The sequence below is a fragment of the Tachysurus fulvidraco genome, chromosome 22 (genome assembly GCF_022655615.1).
Source record: "Tachysurus fulvidraco isolate hzauxx_2018 chromosome 22, HZAU_PFXX_2.0, whole genome shotgun sequence".
NCBI classification, from domain to species: Eukaryota; Metazoa; Chordata; class Actinopteri; order Siluriformes; family Bagridae; genus Tachysurus; species Tachysurus fulvidraco.
This window is the reverse complement of record NC_062539.1, coordinates 9,737,337-9,760,766: the sequence shown is the minus strand read 5'-3', so window position 1 is coordinate 9,760,766 and position 23,430 is coordinate 9,737,337. Positions and strand designations below refer to the sequence as shown.

At 36.0% G+C, this 23,430-nt stretch overlaps 1 protein-coding gene across 1 annotated transcript in view; it reads right to left on the bottom strand.

The window, feature by feature from the left end:
* kcnab1b (potassium voltage-gated channel subfamily A regulatory beta subunit 1b) overlaps positions 1-22,366 on the bottom strand; it is a 43,626-nt gene extending 21,260 nt beyond the window's left edge. Inside the window, exons 1-7 of the mRNA XM_047806724.1 lie at positions 21,103-22,366; positions 8,299-8,342; positions 5,335-5,372; positions 4,122-4,201; positions 3,282-3,326; positions 2,952-2,996; positions 126-169 (exon numbers count right to left, since the gene is read on the bottom strand). Coding sequence (XP_047662680.1) covers positions 126-169; positions 2,952-2,996; positions 3,282-3,326; positions 4,122-4,201; positions 5,335-5,372; positions 8,299-8,342; positions 21,103-21,317 — 511 coding nt within the window. The 5' untranslated portion in view covers positions 21,318-22,366. The remainder of the gene's footprint in view (positions 1-125; positions 170-2,951; positions 2,997-3,281; positions 3,327-4,121; positions 4,202-5,334; positions 5,373-8,298; positions 8,343-21,102) is intronic.
* Between the last annotated feature and the right edge of the window lie 1,064 nt (positions 22,367-23,430).

The following is a 23,430-nucleotide window of genomic DNA, read 5'->3' as shown; positions in this document are numbered from 1 at the left end:
AGCTAGCTCTTGCAGCATTAAGCAGTATGAATGGATTAATCATGAAAGAATACAGAAGAGCGTTGGGATGTTGAAAAAGCGTCATGCAATAGAAAAACACTCAATTAAGACAAACAAAAAGCCACCTTCAATAATGTGCTTCCTTGAGAGACCTCTTTCTGTTTCTGCTCTGGAGAGAGAGAGAGAGAGAGAGAGAGAGAGAGAGAGAGAGAGAGAGAGAGAGAGAGAGAGAGAGATATTCAACTCTTGACCTCAGCATCATACTGTATTACACTTCTCATGTCAGAATTTTTTCCTAAAATAATCTGCTGTTGTTTTATGTATATGAGCTGACAGGTAACACTTGCTGGAACACTTGCTTGAACACTTGAGGGAATCACAACTACAAATTATTTTCCAAAATATTGAAAAATAAACTCCAAACAAACAAATCACACACACACACACACACACACACACACACACACACACACACACACACACACACACACACACACACACACACACACACACACACACACACACACTCTGAACGCTCATGTGGAGTGCTTAGTTTTCCTGAAAGACACTGAAGTTTATGTTTCATCCCCTTCATACATGCACTCAGTCTGCATTCAAGGCACCAAGGAACTTAGTATTTACTGACTCAGGACTTTCGGCTCACACAAAATAAAAAAGAGATTACACATTAAACATATTAGTTTGGATCTAAAAATAACAGTTGGTTGGTGACTCATCCATTTTAAATGTGTAGGGTGTACAGAGGCAGTGATGTACTGCCAGTAGTGCTGAAAAAACTGTAATTTGACCCCAAAAAAAAATAAAATAAAAAAACAAAGCATATTTAGATATTAATTATCCATCTATTCTCTTAATAATATTATAAAGGCAAACTGAAAAGACTTACAACATTCTACTAAATCTTGTTCATAATTTGCAATTCGCTGTTCAAATGTCACAGTTTCTTCTTGGTCAAGAATGGAACAAAAAAAGCTGTTAGGGTCAAGCTTCCCCAATTGATATCTGTTTGGTGTATAGTTTTTTTCCGGAAACTTCTCTTAAAACCCATGTATTTACTATCATTTTAAAACTATTACAAAACTACAAGCTGTATGAACAAGCTGTTGCATTGATGTCTATCTAGAGATCATTAAATCACTTAAAGCATATTTAATTTTATCGGAAAACAGTAGATAATTTTGGCTGCCACTGGATCAGCTGTAAGAGAAAACCTCTGGGGGTGAACTGGAACACTGACTGTTTGCAAGACCTTCTTATCCAACATCAGTGCTTATCCTTATCCTTATCCCTCACTAATGCTCTTAGGGCTGAAAGCACAGATCCCCACAGTCATGCTTCAAAATCCAGTGGAAAGTCTTCATAATATCATGGTTACTCAGGTCCATTGTCCTGAGTTTCACCATCACCAGAAGTGAATGTTATTAGAAGAAAAAAAATAGAAAATTAGATGTTCGAGAGAAATAGTAACGTAATTTTCCACTTAAAAATTAATAAAACTATTCTGTTTCTGTGCTTTTGTAAAGCCGCTTTGTGACAATGTCAATTGTTAAAAGTGCTATACAAATAAATTTAATTGAAAATTTTATTAACTTACTTCAGTTGTTTTGTAGCTATAAAAGCTATTGAAGATATTCCTAAGCTCCTGTTGTGCCTTTGGATAGTGGTAAAATGTCGTTTAAAGCACCAGACCAACCTTACACAACAATCCAAAATGACCTGGATGACTTTCCATCAGTGTTGTATAAAGTACTAGAAAGCAATCCTTGAGTAAAAGTAGCTAGATAAAGACTGGTAGAAGTGAAAGTCACCTTTTAGAATATTACTCAAGTAAAAGTAACGAGTAACGAAGATGCTTAGTGGAAATATAGCGGAGTAAAAGTATACATTTTATCTAGGAAATGTAGTGGGGTAAAAGTGAAAGTTTATATAAATTTAAATAGGAAAGTACGGAGACGTGAAATTTCTACTTAAATACGGTAACGATGTATTTGTACTCCGTTACATTACAACACTGCTTTCCAAGCATTTTGCTCAGATGAATTATAACTCAACTCAAACGAAGAGTAAAAACCGGATTAAGACTCTTGAATAAATGGAAAACCATCTTCAATTTTAGAACACAAATCAATCAACATCTCAACAGACTTTAATTCAGAGTTTTCAAAACCACTGCATGCTTTTTCTTCTGGAAAGAAACAGTGCTTTTTTCTTGCCATAGTTTTTATGGAATTTCACTCTCTACCTTGCTTTTTCTGCATTTTCCATTTTTTTCTTTCCCCAATTTTTTTGAACCTCTCAGTCTAATCCATCATTACGGGAAAGAGAGTTAGAGACTTAAGCAGTGTGTCTGCTCTGATTGAAGGGGTACTAACTCTGATCTGTGGAACTGATCCTCAGCTTAATGGCTAATGCATATTGATTAGTATCCCTATACATTACAATGTCTCTCTCTCTCTCTCTCTCTCTCTCTCTCTCTCTCTCTCTCTCTCTCTCTCTCTCTCTCTCTTGTTTTTTCTTATTTTTCAGGTGTTGGTTTCTTTTCTATGACAGCACAACTTCTAGATCTAGAGTCATGTCACATCTTAATCATATGTAACTTGAGGTTTTCTTGGAGCCTTCTCAGCAAAGGGCTCTTGTGCTTTGCTTTGATTTTATGATAATCAAATTAGAAAAGCTGGTGAGAGAATGACAGTTTAGCTGGTTTAACATAAGAAAGAGCAGGAATTAAACTATTTAATGGACAGTCCATGACATTTAAAAAACATTACACCATGACATTACACCTTGTTTTGTAATAAATAAAAGTGTATATGTGGGCAAATGATAAGAGTGAAATAAATTATTAATTATATAACAAGTATAATATAATATATAGAAAACACAACAACACACCAATAAATAAGTGAGATCCTGTATTTTTATGTACTCACTTTCCTCCCCAGTAAAGCTTGGTAGTGATCACTAGACTTGACCTCCTGAATAGAAAGATATACAGTACACAAACACACACAGACACACAGACACAGACACACACACACACACACACACACACACACACACACACACACACACACGGTCCAAACAAGTACACACAAATTAAACACATCTCAAATAAATCAGTCAGAAGAAGCGTGTATAATAATTTAGCAATATTTTACATTGCAATGGTAACATATCACATCAGTGTAACAAGCTATAGATTAGCAGTTTAATTTTAGCAATACATACTGTTAGTGCAATTTGCCTCAGTGGATTCCTACCTCCAGCATTTCTTCTTGATGATATTTCCAAGTATGATTTCAGCTCTGTGGGAGGATAACACACATCAAATATGTGCAAGCGTGTGTATCTGTCAACATCATGAGAAGTTATATTTTATCGGTATTGAAAAACATTTGACCAAAAGCTTGACATTCCTGTTATTGTGAAATGTGCAAGGCATTAGCTACGTGGTCAATGTTATCAGATAATCCGATTTCTTTCAATAGCCCAATTAACAAGTGCTTTACTGTATGTCTCAGATAGTACAAAGCTCCTGCCTTTGTACTCGATCCCCAACAGTCTTGCCGTGAGCTATTAAAAATTTAGCTTCATGGTTATTAGCAAACAGAGGTCAGAGTTTTTATGTAAATGCATTTAATTTGATTTAACTTATTTGAACACACTTCAGCTGTCGGTTGGAGTTCGCTAAGTCTTTGCTAGCTAGCATAACTCCTGTACCGTGTGAGGGTGATGAGACCTGGGAATCCAGTTTTCATTTCTTTTCAGAGTTTCATAGAGCAGCTAGATGAGCTTGGACAAAGGCACTAACTCTCACTTTATACATGAGGCTACCATCAGGTCAAATATCATCTTTCAGACTTCTAGCCATAGATGCAGTAGTTTTGTGCTATAGAGCTTTCTGAAGGCATAATATAAAAATGTCAAGTCAAATCAAAAGGGAAAAAGCTAATGGCTAATGCAGGTTTACTGTTGTTGTTCGTATGAAATACAAAAACATCCAGTTAAAGACGGTCCAGTTATACATGCAGGTGGTGTGTTTTAACATTGGTTATACAAAGCTGGTTAGATCAGACAGACAACAGAATGGTGATACTCACTTCCCGGCTGAGTAAACTTCAGCTGTGTCAAAGAGGTTTACTCCACTCTCATAGGCGATAGTCATTAGCTGCTCTGCTACCTACACACACATCCAGAAAGTTATACAAATGATTTGTTATTATTATTATTATTATTATTATTAATAAACTATATATATATATATATATATATATATATATATATATATATATATATATATATATATATATATATATATATATATATATAAACTTTTGTTTTGTTTTAGCACTTCAGTTCATGAGTGGTGAGCTAATATTTATATTAATAATGTTCTGTTTACTTTTTCTTTTTTTATTTCTTTATTTTATTTTTACTTACTTTCTTTTGTTTTTTTAAAGAAAATGTTCATACACAATGCTTTCATTAATACAGCTGAAAATAGCAGTGCAACATGCATTATTATGTAATGTAGCATAAATCAGGCACATCTGTCAGAGCTAATAATAACACATCTGCATATTTGGCATGTTTTGTGTAAGTAGCAAAACAGAGTAAAACAAGACAAGTATATAAGTTTCTCAAATCAGATTTTTTTTATTGTTACACCTATCAAATACTATATTGCCAAAGCTTAAAAATTATGACAAGAACAAATACAAATGCTGTAATAATAACATGCTGGGTGATAGGAGTCAGAACAATCTCTCTCTTCTCTCTCTCTCTCTCTCTCTCTCTCTCTCTCTCTCTCTCTCTCTCTCTCTCTCTCTCTTTCTGATGATTTGCGTAATGTGTGTTATTATTCTGAGTGACAGTGACCGTAGGGTGGTGTGTAGATTTGACCATAAAGGCAGCAGTGACAATTATAGATATTATTAAATTAGACAGATTACTATAGGGCAACAAAACAGGGGATGCTCTTAACCTTAATTTGATTAGATAGCCACCCTGATCTGACTGGACATCAGAAGCCTTGCTTCTGGGGACACTGAGTTTTCTGCAAAAGCCTTTATGATGGATGATTGACTAATGGGGCTGTGTCTATGCCCCAGTGAATGTCGGAGACAGCAAGAACCCACGCAGAATCTAGCTATTGTTAGTAAGAGAGCACCACAGAATGATTCATATGTGGTGTTACTATAGAGCTTGTGGTGGCTTCTGGCACTGCGGATATGCTGTTTGTCTGAGAGACGAATCTTTTATTTAAAATGAAACATTACTACTTGTGTATGCAGGTGTTTCAGGCGGACCCACCTCATCGGAAATCTGACCCCCAAATGTCACCCATGTTCCTGAAAGGGAGAGGGAAAAAATTAAGAAATTCCATGTAGTCATAGTTAATAAACAGACAAAATCGAAGAAAGAATTTCAGTCCTTTCCTCTGTAGCTTATTTGCCTGCAGGATGTTCAAAACAAGAATCTGAATATAAATGATCAAAGTAGAAAAGCTTTTATTTGCTATCTGTGACATTGATATTTTTGGCTGTAAAGTATATTGTATATGTTGATTAAAAATATTCTTCGATGTTAGTAACATCTACGCTCATCTTATTTGTTCATAATGAATGACTGAAGTACATGCTTATATATGAAAAATTGTTTCCATAGTTTAGAGTTAATGTATAAAGAGCATCATCAGTAGGAGTATGAAACGCTTGACCCTCAGAGAGGTTATTCCTATATTGACTTTGCCCACAGACTACAACAACCATGATTCATAACTTTTATGTGGCTCTGGGTAGAAGCATTGAGTCATCACTGTAGCGATCACAGTTCTCTGTCCCATAAAAAAGATCCACATAATATGACTTCAGCCATCAGCATTTCAAAAATTATAACATTCAACTTTCTCTCTCTTTCAAAAGAACAGAGTTTTAGTGTAGAAGTTCCAACCCATTACACAACAGGTGGCCTGTTTCTAAATGGTGAATAAAATTTAAATGGACTGTTATGTTATTTAACCTCAAGCCACTTTGAGGTTTCCTCAAATAGAAAAATATATCATTTACACTACAAGTTTTCACTACAAATTAGGCCATGCACAAATGTCTCTAGAATTGCAGTGGTAAAGATGCAACAATGGTGCAGAAAAACAAAACACATGCAGTGTGCAGAAGTATGAGAGTCCACAGCAGAGCACTCAGAAGTGAGTTGTTGAGCTGATACAAGGCTACATTAACTCAAATAACCCCTCTATACCAATGTGGTGAGCAGAAATACACCTACTGTAGGCTATTCAATACCAGGGCCCGTATTCATAAAGACTCTAAGAATGATCTCAGAGAGCTCCTAATTTAGCTTTAAAAATTCTAACTAGGAATCTTGGCTTAAGAGTGATTCAGGACCAATCACAGAGCAACTCAGAGCAAGGAAAACACAACAACGTTTATCTTAGAGAGGAAGCGGGGCTTAACCCCTGACTAGGTATGACACTTTCTTTAGAAGACTGTAATTGGTTGTCAAATAAATAAATACAGGAGTGTTTTTAAAATATGGTCTATTAAAAGCCTTCAGTTTGTCTCTATGTTACGATATTTGAGGCAATATCGTGTAGGGATGACATTTGTGACAGTTTATATTAGAGATGTGCTAACATCTGTATGTTACAAATAATAATAAATGTAAATGTAAACATCTTCAACACAGTGCAGAAATGTGCCAGTGGCAAATTATGTAATTTCTGCCAGTATGGCATTTTGGCACTGTTTATATATATATATATATGACATTTCTGTACTGCATTGGAGATGATATCTCTACATGATCTAATCTGTAGCATCTTAATAATAATAATAATAATAATAATAATAATAATAATAATAATAATAATAATAATGCATTTTATTTCATGGCACCTTTCAGAACACCCAAGGTCACCTTACAAGCAATATACAGGTCACTGCATAAGATAGAACACATGAACAAACAACATATACATATAAAGTGCATTTAAGTCTCAATAAAACATGTTATAAGAAAGCCTGTATAAAAAGATAATTCTTAAGATGGGGTTTAAAATTCAACAAGCACTCGCTATTGCGAACATCGAGGGGAAGATAATTCCATAGTCTAGGGGCAACATAACTAAAAGATCTGCCACCCATAGTAGTAAGTTTAATCCGAGGTACCACAAGAGAAATTGAAGATGAATCTTCGTAACACAATCATTATTAAATATTCTTCTCCCTCTTCACCTTTTCGCCTTTTTCTTCTCTGCTAAAGAAACTCATAAGCTTCTTAAAATTCCCCCTCACTACTCCTAAATCGTTCCCAAAATCGGTGCATATAAGCACATTTTCATATATATATATATATATATATATATATATATATATATATATATATATATATATATATATATATATATATATATATACGTATATATATATATATATATATACGTATATATATATACGTATATATATATATATATATACGTGTATATATATATATATATATACTTATATATATATATATATATATATATATATATATATATATATATATAAATAAATAGAAAAGAGAACCAAATTAATCCCTAATAACCTGCTTCTGGTGTTTAATAAAAAGAATAAAAAACATTGAATAAATGTAAAGCATAAATCATGAAATGTCTGAAAACAAAGAGAATTTTTTTCCACCCTATATCTCTTTCTCCACAAAAAAGAAGTTAACACTTTCGTTCTCTAAGCAGGAATGTTCTTTTATTGGGTTTTATAAATGAAGTGAGATGTGACTGAGAAAACTATTTCCCATCAACACGTTTCAGCCCTGCTGTGTCTTAGCTGTGTGAGTTTATTACTGCAAAGCATTTTGTAACTGTCATGGGTTATAAATTAAACATTAATACGAGAAAGCTTAATAGGAGGATTAGCAGAGCAGATGCCAGTTAAAGCAATGAATTATGTAATGCTTCAGACACAGTGGATGAAATCTGACTTGATGAAACAGGAGAAGAAATTTTTCATTCATTCATGAAACTGTTGCTTTTTGTACTCAAAGCAACTAATAGGATATTATAAATTTTTTGTTGTTGTTTTGTTTTCAATCTGGCTCATCACTTATTCATAAAGGCATTGATTAGTCAGGACACTTGGAGAGTGAGTGGTGAGAAACACAAAAAGCGAGAAAGAAGCTCTCCGCTGTGAAGCGGAAAATGAAGAGCTCAAGCTCACAGCCAGAGACTTATGATGGCGTTATAATTGGATAAAGACTCACCAAGTCCCAAACATGATACTCGCAATCCGGATTTTCCAAGATTCCTGTAAAGAAAATAAAGAAAGTTGTTGAATTCACATTCATCTGGTTTGTGGTGTAACATGAACAGTTAATTAAAAGCAGTGAATATTTTTCTCCATTGTCTCTCGTTTTCTTCTTACAGACACAAAAATGCTAGTAGGTAACTATGTACCTGTATGCTTGTGTGTGTGTGTGTGTGTGTGTGTGTGTGTGTGTGTGTGTGTGTGTGTGTGATGATAAAAATAATTGACTCCTGAATATAAAATGAATAAACAATAACAAATCCACTTACATTGTGCATATTTGTTTCATTTTATACTTTTGTCTTCTTCTACTTTCAGCTTTTTCCATTAGGGTTCACGAGAGCGAATCATCTGTTTTCAACTCTATCCTTGCATACTGTCGCATCAATTAACTTCATGTCCTCTTTCAACACATCCATATATCTTACATGGCAGCTCCATCTCCACCATCCTTTTACCAATATAACCATCTCCCTCCAAACCATCTCGATCTAGTCTCTCTGACCTTGTCCCCTAAACAGCCAACCTGAGCTGTCAATCTGATGTTCCTAATCCTGTCCATCCTCATCACTCCTAAAGAAAACCTCAACATCCTCATCTTTGCTACCTCCATCTCTGCCTCATGTATTTTCCCCACTGCTACAGTCTCTAACCCATACAGTATCACTGCTCTCACTACTCTTATACACCTTTCCTTTCATTCTTGCTGACTGACGCACTCCTGACAGGAAATGAGACGTGAGCAACCCAGATCAGTGAGAGGAGCGGGGGACAGTGAAAGTGTCCTCAGGCAATGAAGAATCCCAGTGACCTGAGTGGACCTGTTATGTCATTCACCAATAGTTAATAAGCACTAATATAACACTGTGAGGCAGGTAAAGTGGGCAAGACAGAATGGGGACCAGGCCACTAGCCTGTAGGAAGGATCAGCACTAATGTGGATGCTCCTCACGTCCTGCTCCTGTGGAGGACTAGAATAGAAGACTAGAAGAATTGTTGTGTGTATTATGGTCCTGATGCAAATTTAAGTTAACACCCTATCACTCTGCCCTTAATACTGATCTGGATTGATGGTCAAAGACAATCACATTCATTACTAATGCTTTTACAAAACAGTGTGGTGTAAGACAGGCTGCCCTGCTTTCATCTTAGTGAAAAAAGGAAGATATTTTTCATTCTTTCTGTCTTTCTCTCTTGCTCTCTTTCCCCCCACAGCATTTAAATGCATCCTGCAGTGACTATTCATCAGTTGAGATAATGCCATTAAATTGTTTTATGCCTTCACCAATTGCACTTAAAGCACCGTGCTACTCTGCAGTAGAAATCACATTAAGGGAAGCTATAATACTTTTATTCATCAGAGACATGCTGTTCTGCTGCAGTGAAGGTTTACACCTAATACACTTCTAATCTTCAGCAGTTATCACTTAGCCTAATCTTCATCTGTGAAAAATTCTACACTGCTAACAATTACAATTGCAAAATCTGCTCTCTATGTTAAGGTGTATAGTGTTTATACTGTAGAGTACAAAACAACAACAACAAAAAACTATTTTAAGCACTATTTCTGACCAATTCTGAGAAGTAGGAATGTTAAGCTTAGCTCTTAGAAGCCTGTTTCTATGATTCATGTCAACCATGATTTGATTTATACTGAGCCTCTGGCTTGTTGTCAATTTACATGCTTCATAGCATCTTACTGTCATTTAATACAAGAACGTTAGGCTTACAGGGTGGCTTCACATTGTGGCCTTCCAGCTCCATGGCCACATGTAGTGAAATTTGTTTAAACTAAACCAAAAAGGTTTTATATTGATGAACTTTTTTTAAACTATGCTAAATGTAGCTTGGGAAGACAGAATCATTTTGACAAGTGGCTTCAATGCTTCTCACCACCTCCTGAAGTGGTTTAAGTGATCAGATTTCAAACGTGTCATGGCTACATTTACACTGTCATGTTTATGTGGAGAATCCCTGTTTGAATATATATTCCTGGTACTCCAGATACATGAAATGAAGTGTATAAGTACATCTATTGTTTTTGCGTTGATATCAAAGCATGCAATAAGCTAAAAAATGTGCTAATGTTCAAGCTTTATACATTTGAATAGCTCACTGCTCAGTCATTCAGCTTCATGGAGTATGCAAATGCATCTTTACATCTCTTACTATATTGATCACTAGGGGATCGAAGTCTGTGCCTCTGATTCATTTTTAGAAAATGTTGTATTTTGTTGCCTAAGCATATATTTTAGAGTGATTATTGACATTTTAGTTTTAATGCTTGACTTTTATTATTGTTAATCCTACTTTACATGATGTGCTTCTTATAATTGTTTCACGACACTGATTATTATTAAACTGCAAACAAGGTTCAGGTTGTTAAAATATTGCACTGAAATTGAAACAGTCTTTGAGTAGATGAGATTTTTACTGTACGGTAAAGACACAATTAATGAATAAGGAAACTTTTATTGGAATATGAGTATGATTCTTTCTTTCTTTTTAACCCCCACTCCCCACCCCACCCCCATTTCTATTTCTATTTCTCTTAGCCATTGTTTTTTAATTAATTTATTTTTTTGTGTGATATGTTCATCCAAATTCACACCACCCATGTTGTGGCTGAGCTGCCACCTGTTAAAGGCAGCAGGCTGCGTGACGCACGCTGCATGTTCACACGTCTCTGTCAATTAGCATTATGAAACTAGCAGTTGAAACTTGTCATGTAACCCAGCTGGAGAGAATGGAAGATTTTGCGTTTCTTTTTTCCCTGTATGTTTTTCACAACTGATTTTAGCTATACAGCGGCTCTTGAATTCATGTTTTGTTTTTCCAAGCCTTGGTCATTTGAGCTATTTCTGACTGACTGCTATGCTCTCACACGTAGCACAGTGCTTTTGTAAACTATTTATGCTGATTGCAAAGGGAGAAAACACGGAGTTAGACATTTTAAACTCAATATGTAATGTATAGAAGGTTTTTATTATTATCAGAGGGAAAGATATTAAACAGATGATGGTATATTGTATTATATCAGTGGTAGCTTAGGGAACAGAAATGGGCCTTTATAGCTATGAATCATCCCAAAGTTGGTTCTGAATACTGTGTCTGGTTTTGCAATGCCTTAAACGCAGGCTCTTTTCTCTCCTGACACTTTTGTTGATTATGCAGTAGTTTTTCACTCTCTGTTCAAAAACATTACATCACAGAAGACCACTCATGCAAGGTGTGAACAAGGCCACAGATACAGTACAGGTTACACCAGTAGCACAAGTGACACCAGCGTGTACAGACATACAAGAAAAAAAGAGAGACTAAATTCACAGATAATAATAAGACATAATATAAAGCCAATTGCTCCATTGCAAGCAACCATCTGTGAATAATTACAAATACACTGAAATACAAGGACCAACTGCATCCCTGTGTATATCTGTATAGATCACTGATATTATGATTTAAACAAAGTTCATACTGATTTTTGTTAATGCACAGATTTGCATTTGTCTATATCTATATATTACTTTAAATTAATTTTATTGCTGACTTATAAACTAAGAGAAGTTCCTTAAATATCTTTGGTGAGTAAATGTCATGCCTTTTGAAATCGAAAAGAAAGACAATATTAATGCAGAGGTGGACTGCAAGAAGAATAAAAAGCGGCAATTTTAAATGAATGAACACATCTGGAAAAATGACAATACCTTACATTAACTTGTAGAAACTGAACTGTACTGTAGGCTGCAGACCAGCTCACAGGTTGAGAATGATATTTAATTCAATTTAATTTATTCGTATAACTCTTTTAACAAGGCCTCTAAGCAGCCTTACATAAGTATAGAAACAGGATAAAAATTGTAAAATCTAAAATGACTATTTATCCCTAACATCTATCTCTGAGTTTACGGTGGCAATAAAAAACTCTCTAATGATATTAGGGAGAAATGTTGAAAGGGAACCAGGCACAGGAGGGAACATATCCTCATTTGGGAGACACTGGACATATTTAGGGAGGTCTTATGTTACAGATATTTCAGTTACTAGTGTTATAGAGTTTCTACACATGTTTGAGTTCCTCCTTTTAATTCAATTCAATTTTATTTGTATGGAACATTGTTATAATGTACATTGCCACCAAAGAGCTTTACAGGAATCTAAAAATTCAGAATAAAAAAGACATTTAAATTGTATTTTTTTCCCCAAATGAGCAAGCCAGAAGCAATGGTAGTAAGGAAAAACTCCTTAAGATGGTAAGAGGAAGAAACCGTGAGAGGAATCAGACTCAAAGGAAAACCATCATCTAGGTGATAAACATCTGATACCAGTTTTCTGGTTATAAATAATTTATATAAGCATCAATATATAGGAATCAATTTTTGAATTCATAATAGATTTTTTAAGCCATTAAATGTTCAATGATGAAGATTGAAAATCTGACAGTGTTTTTTATGCTTATGGGGTTGCTTTTGGCAAACTATCTCCAGTCTGCATTTGCTACACTATGACCAGTCAATAAACAGGAGTTTACACAGAATACTAAATCCACACTCCTAAAATGAACTCATTTCTATGCAGGGCAGAGACTGCTTACGATCTCATTTACATTTGTTTCTGAAAGTATTTTCTCACAGCTCAGCAGTCCCTCAGTCTACTCTGCTGAACATTACACACTGCTGTGCACATTTGCTAAAGGTTAAACACCGGACCTTTGGATTTTTAATAAATACATAGAATTGAAATTCTGTTTGATATCAAGCAGCTTTCAAAGAAATTAAACACATTATGGTGTAATTTGAAGGCATAGAGACCGAAGGTGTTACTAACCGTCCAAAGTGAAATTACAGGAATTTTGATATTAGTGTTCAGTAGGGTTGCAAAGGGGCGGAAAGTTTCAGGTAAATCTCCGGAAAATGATCAGAAACTTTCCATGAGAACTTAATCTGGGGAATTTTGGAAATATTCATTGTAGACTTTATGGGGATTTATGGAAATTTATGGGAATTTACAGGAATGTATGGATATTATTTGGAAATATAGGGAAATTTATATAAACTATATCATATACAAACATAAATAAACATTTTGTTTGGTCATAAGCAGACATGCATGCAAGGTAATGCAAATTTTAAAAATTACGTCCTGACTGATTTAATTGTAAGTAGAACTTTAATTGATTATTTCATTGAGTAACACAAACATTATTATGATTGTAATAAACATAATAAACTTAATAATTGTAATAAACATTATTTTATAGAGGATTTTTTTTATTTCAGGGGGATTGAGTGTGTGAGAGGGGGTCATCAAATTATCTGTGTATATGTAACACTCCTAATTTACTGATTAATATTAATCAGTAATATTATTAAGAGATTAACTCTTATTAAGAGTTAGTAAGGTAATTATTAAGTTTAGGTATTGGGTACAATTAAGAATGTACTGAAGAATTAGGTAATGCAGAATAAGGCATTAATATGTGCTTAATAAATACCAATAAAAGGCCAATATTCTATTAATATTCATGCTACTAAGCAATTACTTAATTGGCCCTAAAATAAAGTGTAACTGTGCATGTTATGGAACAATGCAAGTACATGCAGGTGGTTTGGCCTCAATGGCCCTCCAGTAAGCAGTGTGCTGTGTTCAAGTGACCGAGGAATGCAGGGTACAAATTCAACTTAAATTGCATTCAATCTTGTTGTTTTACACAAAATTATGCTGTTGAGATTTTCTTTAACTACATTTAAGTTCCTTGTTATAGGCAACTCTGGATTTTTTTTTAAATTCCCAGTTTATTTCCATATTTTCCCGTTAATTCCCATATGTTCCCGTTAATTACAATATATTCCCATTAATTCCCATATATTCCCGTTAATTCCCATATATTCCCGTAAATTCCCATGGAAAATTTCCAGCCTTGAAAATTCCCGGAATTTTGCAACCCTAGTGCTCAGTGTGTTATTCCACTTATACCACAGTGATTTGACAGAAACTTCATTGTTTTAATTTACTCTTGAATGAGACATCATTCATTTTAACAGATTAAAAATTGATTTCAAACTAATTCTGCTGTACAGTTTAGTCTCTTTCGCTGTCTCTCAAAACATACAGCTTGTTATTTTATCAAGAAACTGTAAACTCCTTCAAATTATTGTGACAGTTACAGAGCGCTGAAAACCCAGACTCTTCCATGTGTAAAAAAAGATCTCCAAACAATTAACTTTAACGCATCAATGATTATATATTTTTCTTGTTAAACAAAGAATTAATTATCAGTCATTATTTATATGGAGTGTTCATGGTACAAGCATCTGTGTGTAAGCTGTTACTATAGAAACAATAACGTATTAAAACAGGTATAAAATTATAAACCTATCGCTCATACAGACAGAACAACATTAGGTGGGTGCTGAATGTCCGACACCTGAGTACCTCATTCTTACTTCATTTTTTCAGTCAGGGATGTGCTAGCTTAGAGGTTAAGGTGTTGGACTAATGGGCAGAAGATTGTGTGTTCAAATCCCAGATCCACCAAGCTGCATTGGGTTGGAGCAAGACCCTTAACTCTTAATTGCTCAGAGGGCATCTGAATGCCCTTCTCTGAATAAGTGCATCTGTGAAAAGCTGGAAATATTTTATCTTTTTAATAATTCCACTCTATTCAACTTCCTGTATAAAGGAAAAGTAGATTTATTTTAAATCATAACTGTATGTTTGCGATTACACAGATCTAATAGAGCTGTTTAGTACAGAGCAACATCACAGTGAATCAATAAAGAGCACTTGAACTTGAACCTTTGAAAACCCGGAATGTTGAAGAAACATCACATTTGTTAAGAGGATTAACGTGTCAGGATGAAACAGGATGGTCTCACACAGCTGCATGTGATGAAAGGAGTGTCTTGATGGTGTTTATACTAAAGAGGGTGTGTGGAACGAGGTGTGAAGTTTTGTTAGTCATTCACACGACATCCAGATGCTGAAAATATCAGTATTCCGCACTTCTGCAGAAATAACGTCCTTCTATATGGGTCACACATTCTGTGTGCATTTGAGTCTCATTATCAGATGCCCTCTGTTAAAGGGAATTGGTAACGAGTTTAGGAGACTCATGGGAATGAGAGTAGGCCTACAGTGAAGTCTCGGTGTGTCTCAGACCAGATGCTCATCTGAGAGGTGAACAAGCATTTCATTTGATTTTATGAGTGTGTAGAGATGTATGAGAATCTGTAACGCTAAACTTTGTAAAATTTGCCTTAGCAATTTTGTTAGTGTATATATATATATATATATATATATATATATATATATATATATATATATATATATATATATATATATATTAGATATTATACTCATAGCAGACCGGATTATACATTTAGCATATGTACGATTGTATAAGATAATGTACGATTGTAAATAGGAAATTGTGCAGACCAAAAGCAAGATAATGTAATGAACAAAACATCAGGGCTGATAGAGTTGGGACTTCAAAACCATTCTTGTTGGTTTGTGTCCACTCGACTGATTCAGTTAATCTGAACGCTTGGCCTGACTCACACAGAGATGACTAAGATGTCAGACTGATGTCATTGATTTTTTTTAAACGCATATGTAGCTGTTGTTTGTGCTAAAGCAATATTTTCTTTTTATACACACACAGCTAACAGCTACACAATATAAAAAAATAATTGGCATATGCCATTGAAAAAAAGCAGAGTCAAAAGGAAGGAAACAAGACAAAGGAGTAGGAAAGAAAACAGGGACCTGGAAGGTAAAAGAGAAGAAATGAAAAAAAAAAGTCAGAATGAGAGGAGATTTTAGAAAATATGCAAACACATTTTCCGTCTTATCTTTCACCATTTGTGTAGCAGGATATAGATGGACTCAATTTAGCCAGAAGGCCACACAGATTACTCAAAGCCAAACATTAAAAATTTCAGACATGTCTGATGATGGGAAGAAAAATCATACTACTTCATCTCTGCTAACTCATCAATATTGAAATATTTGTTTAAACATTAAAAGGCAATTATAAGGTCATTTGTCCATTATTATTATCTAGTCATATATGGACTGCACTGATTTTGTCTTCCCATGCTATAATTTGTTGGTGTATGTGTGTTCCATGTCTGGAGCTAAACAGTGATACCTGGTGTTTATTTCCTCTCATTATGTTCCTGGTCCACCATTGATTTTTGGGATTTATGTTTCTAGATGGCAGGCCATATGTCCTGGTACCAAGATTGATTTCCATTTCAAATTACTCACAAACCATCATATAAGAAAATAAGTTTATATGTGCATGGACTGGCATCCCATCCAGCATGTGTTCCCACTTCACAAAACCCAAGAATCCCACCTTTTAAACATTTATATTAAACTTAATATGCGTCCATTAATGTATTTACATCAACTTTTGACATTTCCTTTGTGATGTTTTGTGAAGTTTAATTAAACCGGGGTCATTTAAATGTCGGGAAAAATAAAACAGCAGAATATGTCAAATTTTAATCAATGTGGGATGCCCTAGTGTTTGTAATAATAAAGAAAAAGCCGCTGGTCTACAAATCAGACGAAATTGAAAATTGTCAGAATGATCAGTGTGTTTATGTCAACTGATTGTGTTTCTTTTTCATCTTTACCTCTGTGCTTTGGAAAATTGCAATGGCACAATTTATCCCCACACATAGGGACAGATATACAGAGAAAATACACACATACACCCACATGCACCTGTTGGTGTGTGATATATGGTATGTAATATATATACAACCTCACAGTGCCAGCTGCACCACTAAAACGCACACACTGTTACACACACACACACACACACACACACACACACACACACACACACACACACACACACACACACACACACACACACACACACACACACACCTTCACGTACACACATTTGCTGTGTGAGAGCGCTCATCTGCACTGCAGTATTGGGCAGTGAGGTAACTCCCAGACCATCCCCTCCCTCACAACAAATAGTGGTGTCAAGAGAAACACAGGCAGTCATTTACCCACAGAAGTTGTGCTTAAAGGTAAAAGCACTATTAAATCGGGCAAAGTATCAGCGCCTAAATCTAAACTGTTCCCTCTTCCCTACTTTGCCAAAGCAAAATTGATTTGGTTTCAGCGTTAAAATGCAGCATGTAGAACAAAGAACTGATGGTGTTGAAAGCTTTTTCACTGTAATAATATCTCCAGGAAATCAAGGCCAATAAAGGTGTTTTTGCAGATATGTTGTCTTGTACATAGCTGTATGACAATATCTTTGAGAAGTATGTAGTCACTGATCTGGTTTTCAATTTATTTTTACTAGCAAACTAATAAAACTCCACATTTGTTATTCATTTGATAATATACACGGTTGTACTCACACATAATGGTTTGGCTCTCTGCCGTGTCTTCAGTCTGTTGTTTTCAGCAACAGCATTATTGTTTTTTAGGTTCTGTGCATTGAACCGTTTGCTCACCAGCAATCGAACAGTTACAGTTGCTGCTGCTGTCATGGGGACTTTCCGAACCATGCACCTCACTGTCACCACTGTTTGCTTTTGACAACTCATTTACATTTATGACATTTGGCAGACCATAGTCTAAATGGAAGTGTGTCAAATTTAACAATGTTAAAGCCAAGTCAACGATTGTGCTGTAGAGGTGTAAAAAACAGATTTTCATATGAAAATCAGAATTGATTTAGAGCTCAGAGTAAAAAGTGGTTCTGGAAGTTGGAAACTCAGGGGAACCTATTACAACCTATTTCTGCTGGAAACTACTTCAGTGAGAGGAAAGATAAATGTAGAAATCAAAGGATTATGCCAAAACTCACAGCCCTGAGATTGACAGAGACCATCCTAGTCCTCAATACCAGATGTACTTTATATTTCTGTTTATTTCTCAGCTGTGACATCAAGGAATCATCAAACAAATCTTAAGTATTTTACTTATTTATTTTAGTAATTTTACATGTGGACTTAAGGTGCCTCCTCCAAGACATGTGAAGTCTATCTACGTTATCTACCTTCTTCCACATAATTGATGACTGATTTGGGAAAGAGAGTATGACATATTTCCCACCTATAGAGCACAGCCAATTTTGCTCCGTTGACTCTCAGACATGGATAACCAAGGCACCATCTGGATTCAAACTTGCAAGCTCCCTTAGGGCAAGCACTTTTCTGTTATACCACATGGGAGCCATAATATTAGTTTGAAGTATGTGATTTTTATGTGAGATCCATGTATTGAATCCACAATCACCATAGCCATCAGAAAAACATGAAAACCACTGTGGTGTTTATCTCCACTAACTCACCCACCCTAGCTATCATCCCTGCCCCAATGTTATTAGTTAATAAGTTCATTTTTGCCTACATTTAGACTGTGATTTCTATAGCTTAGATAATCATACACTTTTGTATCTCTAATGCTATAACCATTAATGTGGGTTACATTAAGTACATTTGTATGAATTTACAGCTCCGATCCGAGGAGAACACTTTGTTGACAGAAACACGCAAGGTGCTTGCTACTAGCCATCAAATAAAATAATGATCAAGGCAAGAGCAGGGTCAGTGATTCCCACCAGACACACAGAGGAGAGAACTATGTCATGGTTAACAGTATCAACCACGGGGATAAGGTCAAGGAAAAAGAGAACATTAATACAGAGAGAGAAGGTCATATACAACATTAAAAAGACTAAAAAAAGATGGTTTATTACAGTGTGGGATGAAATGTGCAACAACAAACCACTTATTGAAGATGCTTATCGAAGCTATGGTGTTATTATAGTTGGTGGCACTAAAAGACGTGGTTCATTACAGTCATTCTGACACAGTGAAAAATATAAATAGAAAAAAATGTGACTAGTGGTTACAGAGACATAACATAAATAAACATGACTCTGTAATGTGGCATGATGATGCAGCAAATGCACCACTGGTAAAAGTATGTGGACACCTTACCATTACACTCATACAGTATGTCTCTCTTCCCAATCTGTTGCCACAAAGTAGGAAGCACAACAGGATAGAAGTTTTGTCTGGTGTATCTTTACCATTTCTCCTCACTGAAACTAAGAGGTCTGGACCAAACGTGTTCCAGCATGACTATTCCCCTGTGCACAACAAGTATCCTGCACAAAGCTCTGACTTCAACCCCGGTGAACACCTTTGGGTCTTTGAGTAATTGTTTGTGTCATGCTCTTCCCTGTGCCCGCATGGGTTTTCTTCAGATTCCTCTGAAAAACATACAAGTTGTTGGATCGGCTAAAATGTGAGTATTTGTGTGTGTGTGTGTGTGTGTGTGTGTGTGTGTGTGTGTGTGTGTGTGTGTGTGTGTGTGTGTGTGTGTGTGTGTGTGTGTGTGTGTGTGTGTGTGCGTGGTGTATCGCGATGGACCTAGAACACAAAATGTAGCAAATAATAAACCCTGAATGGGAAACCAGTCCATCATCAAAGTGCATGTAATAATTTAAATATAGACCCTACGATATACAGTGCACTTATACAGCACAGCTAAAGAGTGATGGATCAATGGAGAGAGACTGGAATGGAGATTGGGAGAGAGATCGAGAGACATTGAGGGAGAGAATGACAGTAATTTTAAGTAAACGGACAGTGTTATGATATTGGTGTTTTATAAAGCTGGGTCACTTAATTTTGTTGAGTAAGACATATGCAGTCAATTCCTATAAAAAATGTACAAAACAAGGACATTTACTGATATCCATATAGTTACTTCAATTAAAGTAACCAATTAAATCTATTTGTAAATGAACATTTGTTTAAATATTTGAAATTGATGAAGCACATCAGAAAGTTCCATGTTGTTATGGAAACATAATGTTGTAAACATGCTTACGGTAATGTTGTGCTTCCTCTTGACAGATTGCACACCACAATGAATTATTCCAACTTGAAAAACCATTAGTTCATCTCTCTCTCTCTCTCTCTCTCTCTCTCTCTCTCTCTCTCTCTCTCTCTCTCTCTCTCTCTCTCTCTTTCACTCGTTCAATCAAAAACAGTGAGCAGAATGGCTAAAGGTGAATTAGAGCTTTCTTACCATACATTTTCTACTTTATTTGCTCCTAGAATATCTCTTATAATTTAGAGTAATCTTTAAATAAGTCTTAACTGAGACACCAGTTTTCCCTCACACTGGCACATGAAGTACTATACCTTACTATACATTATTACAGTTGATCAAAAAAGGGCGTTTAAATGTTATGGGATATTATATTAACAATATGAACTGTCTTTAACTCTTTAGTGTTATTAAATAATAATAGAGTAGTGAAATGATGATAGATATTACTAGATAGATTACTCAATGCTATCATAGGGAAACAGAAGCAGGCAAAATGAAGGCATCTGTATTTGGAATGATGGATGAGTGATGGCATTGCATTTCCAATATTGATTAGTCTATTGATGACAACAGGTCCGTGTGCCATTTTTTAAATGTTTTTCTTTATTTTTTTTTGTAGTATTTTTTGCTCAGGGAATAAAAAGACTGATTACATAGTTCCGTGACAGAAGAAATAAGATTTTTTTGTGACACCATTTGAGGTAAAGTTACAATAAATATGTTTGTACATACTAGTAATGACTTGGAAAGCCTATAGCAGTAAAAACCTAGTGCAAGTTTCTTATGACTACTTCATTTCTATGGTCCAAATGTGATTAGGCTGAATTTAGCTGGGTGGTGTTTCCTTACAAATGTATAAAAGACATACCTGTATTTCATGCCAGTGAGTTTGCCTGTGGACTCTTTCAGTGAGATGTGGTGGCGGTGTGTGAAGGATCCAAGGCTGCGAGCAATTAGCGCCACTGTGCGGAACCGAGCCCGGGCTGCACTTGTTGTGTTCGGACTCGCTGTGTTTTGCTTGGTTGGCTCATTGTTCCGTGGTGCCTTTAGCCCATGATCGGTGCATGCAAAGGACACCTGCATGGCTAGAAGTGAACTGGTTAAATCCCTGAACAGGAGCAGAACGAGGGAGAAGAAGACCGAGTAGCAAAAACTTCACAAGGTCCGAGCTGGAACTTACAGATGCTGATTCAGAGCCTGCAGGTTTTAAAGAAGACAGTGATGTCCTGTTTCATCTGTGCTGCGTTCTTCTGTGTGTATGGAGATACAGAGTGGAATGTCCTGGAGCTTCCCGAGCTCAGAGAATACTGTCGTCCTCATAAAGTGACAGAGTCTGTAGAGTGGCACATGCTGCGTTCAGCATAGCTCATGTGTGACTTACTGTGATTCTCTCTCTCTCTCTCTCTCTCTCTCTCTCTCTCTCCTGCTCTTGCTCTCTTGCTTTCACTCTTTCCGCTTTAAGAATTCCAAGCAGTTCCAGTCCCTGATAACAAATTATATGTTTTTATATTGATCCTTGTCCACTTCTCTCTGTTCTGTTCTTCTCTTCCTTTTCTTCTTCTTCTTCTTCTTCTTCTTCTTCTTCTTCTTCTTCTTCTTCTTCTTCTTCTTCTTCTCTATATTTACCTTACTATGTTTTCTGCTTCAGTGAGTATCCCCCTCCCCCTTAGGATACCAATGTAGGGGGGTTCCCTGACTACCGCAGTAAGACCACCAGTTAGAAAAACCACAGACGTTAAGCAAAAGGACAAACTGTCAAACTATTTCACATGAAGAGAGACATCCACACGCTGGCAAAGATAGGACAAGCAAAATTTCAAACATACAGCCGTGTCCTTTCAAAGCAGGTTCCTATTGAAGAAAGTGCTGAGAAGACAAAGGTCAAAAGAAATATTTCAGTTTAACCTTTTTTGCCCAAAACTAGCAGGGTGCAGCTTGACCAGTGCAGTGCTGATTTGAAAGAAACATCCGCTTGATGGAGGAACGTGTGAATGAAAAAAGACAGGCAGAGGAGAGGAGAGTAGTGAAGGAGAGAGAGAGGAGGGAGAGGAGAATGAGCCATGATCGCCGTGCTAAGTGCTGAAGGAGAGAAAAAAAGGAATCTGAGAGAGCGAGTGTGATGAAAACAGAGAAGTGCAGAGAGAAGGGGTGGAGAGAGAGAGAGAGAGAGAGAGAGAGAGAGAGAGAGAGAGAGAGAGAGAGAGAGAGAGAGGGTAATAGAAAGAAAGAGATGTGAAAGGAAAGGAGGATGCAAGCAAGAGAGTAAGAGTGGGTGAGAGAGATGCAGGATCACCGAAATAACAGCAATCTCTCACCAATGGCTCATTTCAGCCTAGTAAAAAGCGAGTGAGGGACATCTATCAGTGTGGTTTTGTGTGTGTGTGTGTGTGTGTGTGTGTGTGTGTGTGTGTGTGTGTGTGTGTGTGTGTGTGTGTGTGTGTGTGTGTGTGTGAGTGTGTGTGGGTGTTTGCATAATAGATAGATGTAGCAGAAGATAAACAGTAATTGTGTTCATGCAACCTGCACAGAATTTATCCTGTCTAAGGACGTATGTCCACAACCTAGGGATCATTCTGGGACTTGTAACTGCATTTCCCTGGGAACAAACTTCACAGAGTCTTTTCATATGCCTCATTTGCATCATACTCACAGATGAAATGTAACCCTAATGCCTTAAATTATTCACAGAAAGCACAAAGAGGGAAACCTAATGCTGATAGAGGGTACATTTCATCACACCGATGAATAGATGAAGTATCTGGGGTCAGTGTCTCTGGAAATTTTTCAGCAAGACCTACAATATTTATGAATATTGACACCACGATTATGCACATTCTGCTCTTGCCAGATGCCATGCACCAACCAGCCTTCATCTACATCTGTATGCTGTAATGCAGCATTATGCAGCTTAGTAAGCATGACACTCACCAAGCAATACACTTGCCTTCAGCAAATTTCAGCGCTCTTAGCATCATGATCTTAGACTTTAGATCTGTGCAGTTAACACTGACATGCTTCCATTTATTCAGTCATTATCCCTCAGTTACTGATTTATCCTGGACAAGGTGGATGGAAATCTATCCACACACAAGCTTATTTTAAATATATAGGTGATTTAAATAGCCAACCCACCTACAGGCATAATATAGCGTATATAATATTATTTATATACAATCCTTTAATACATAGCTTTAGA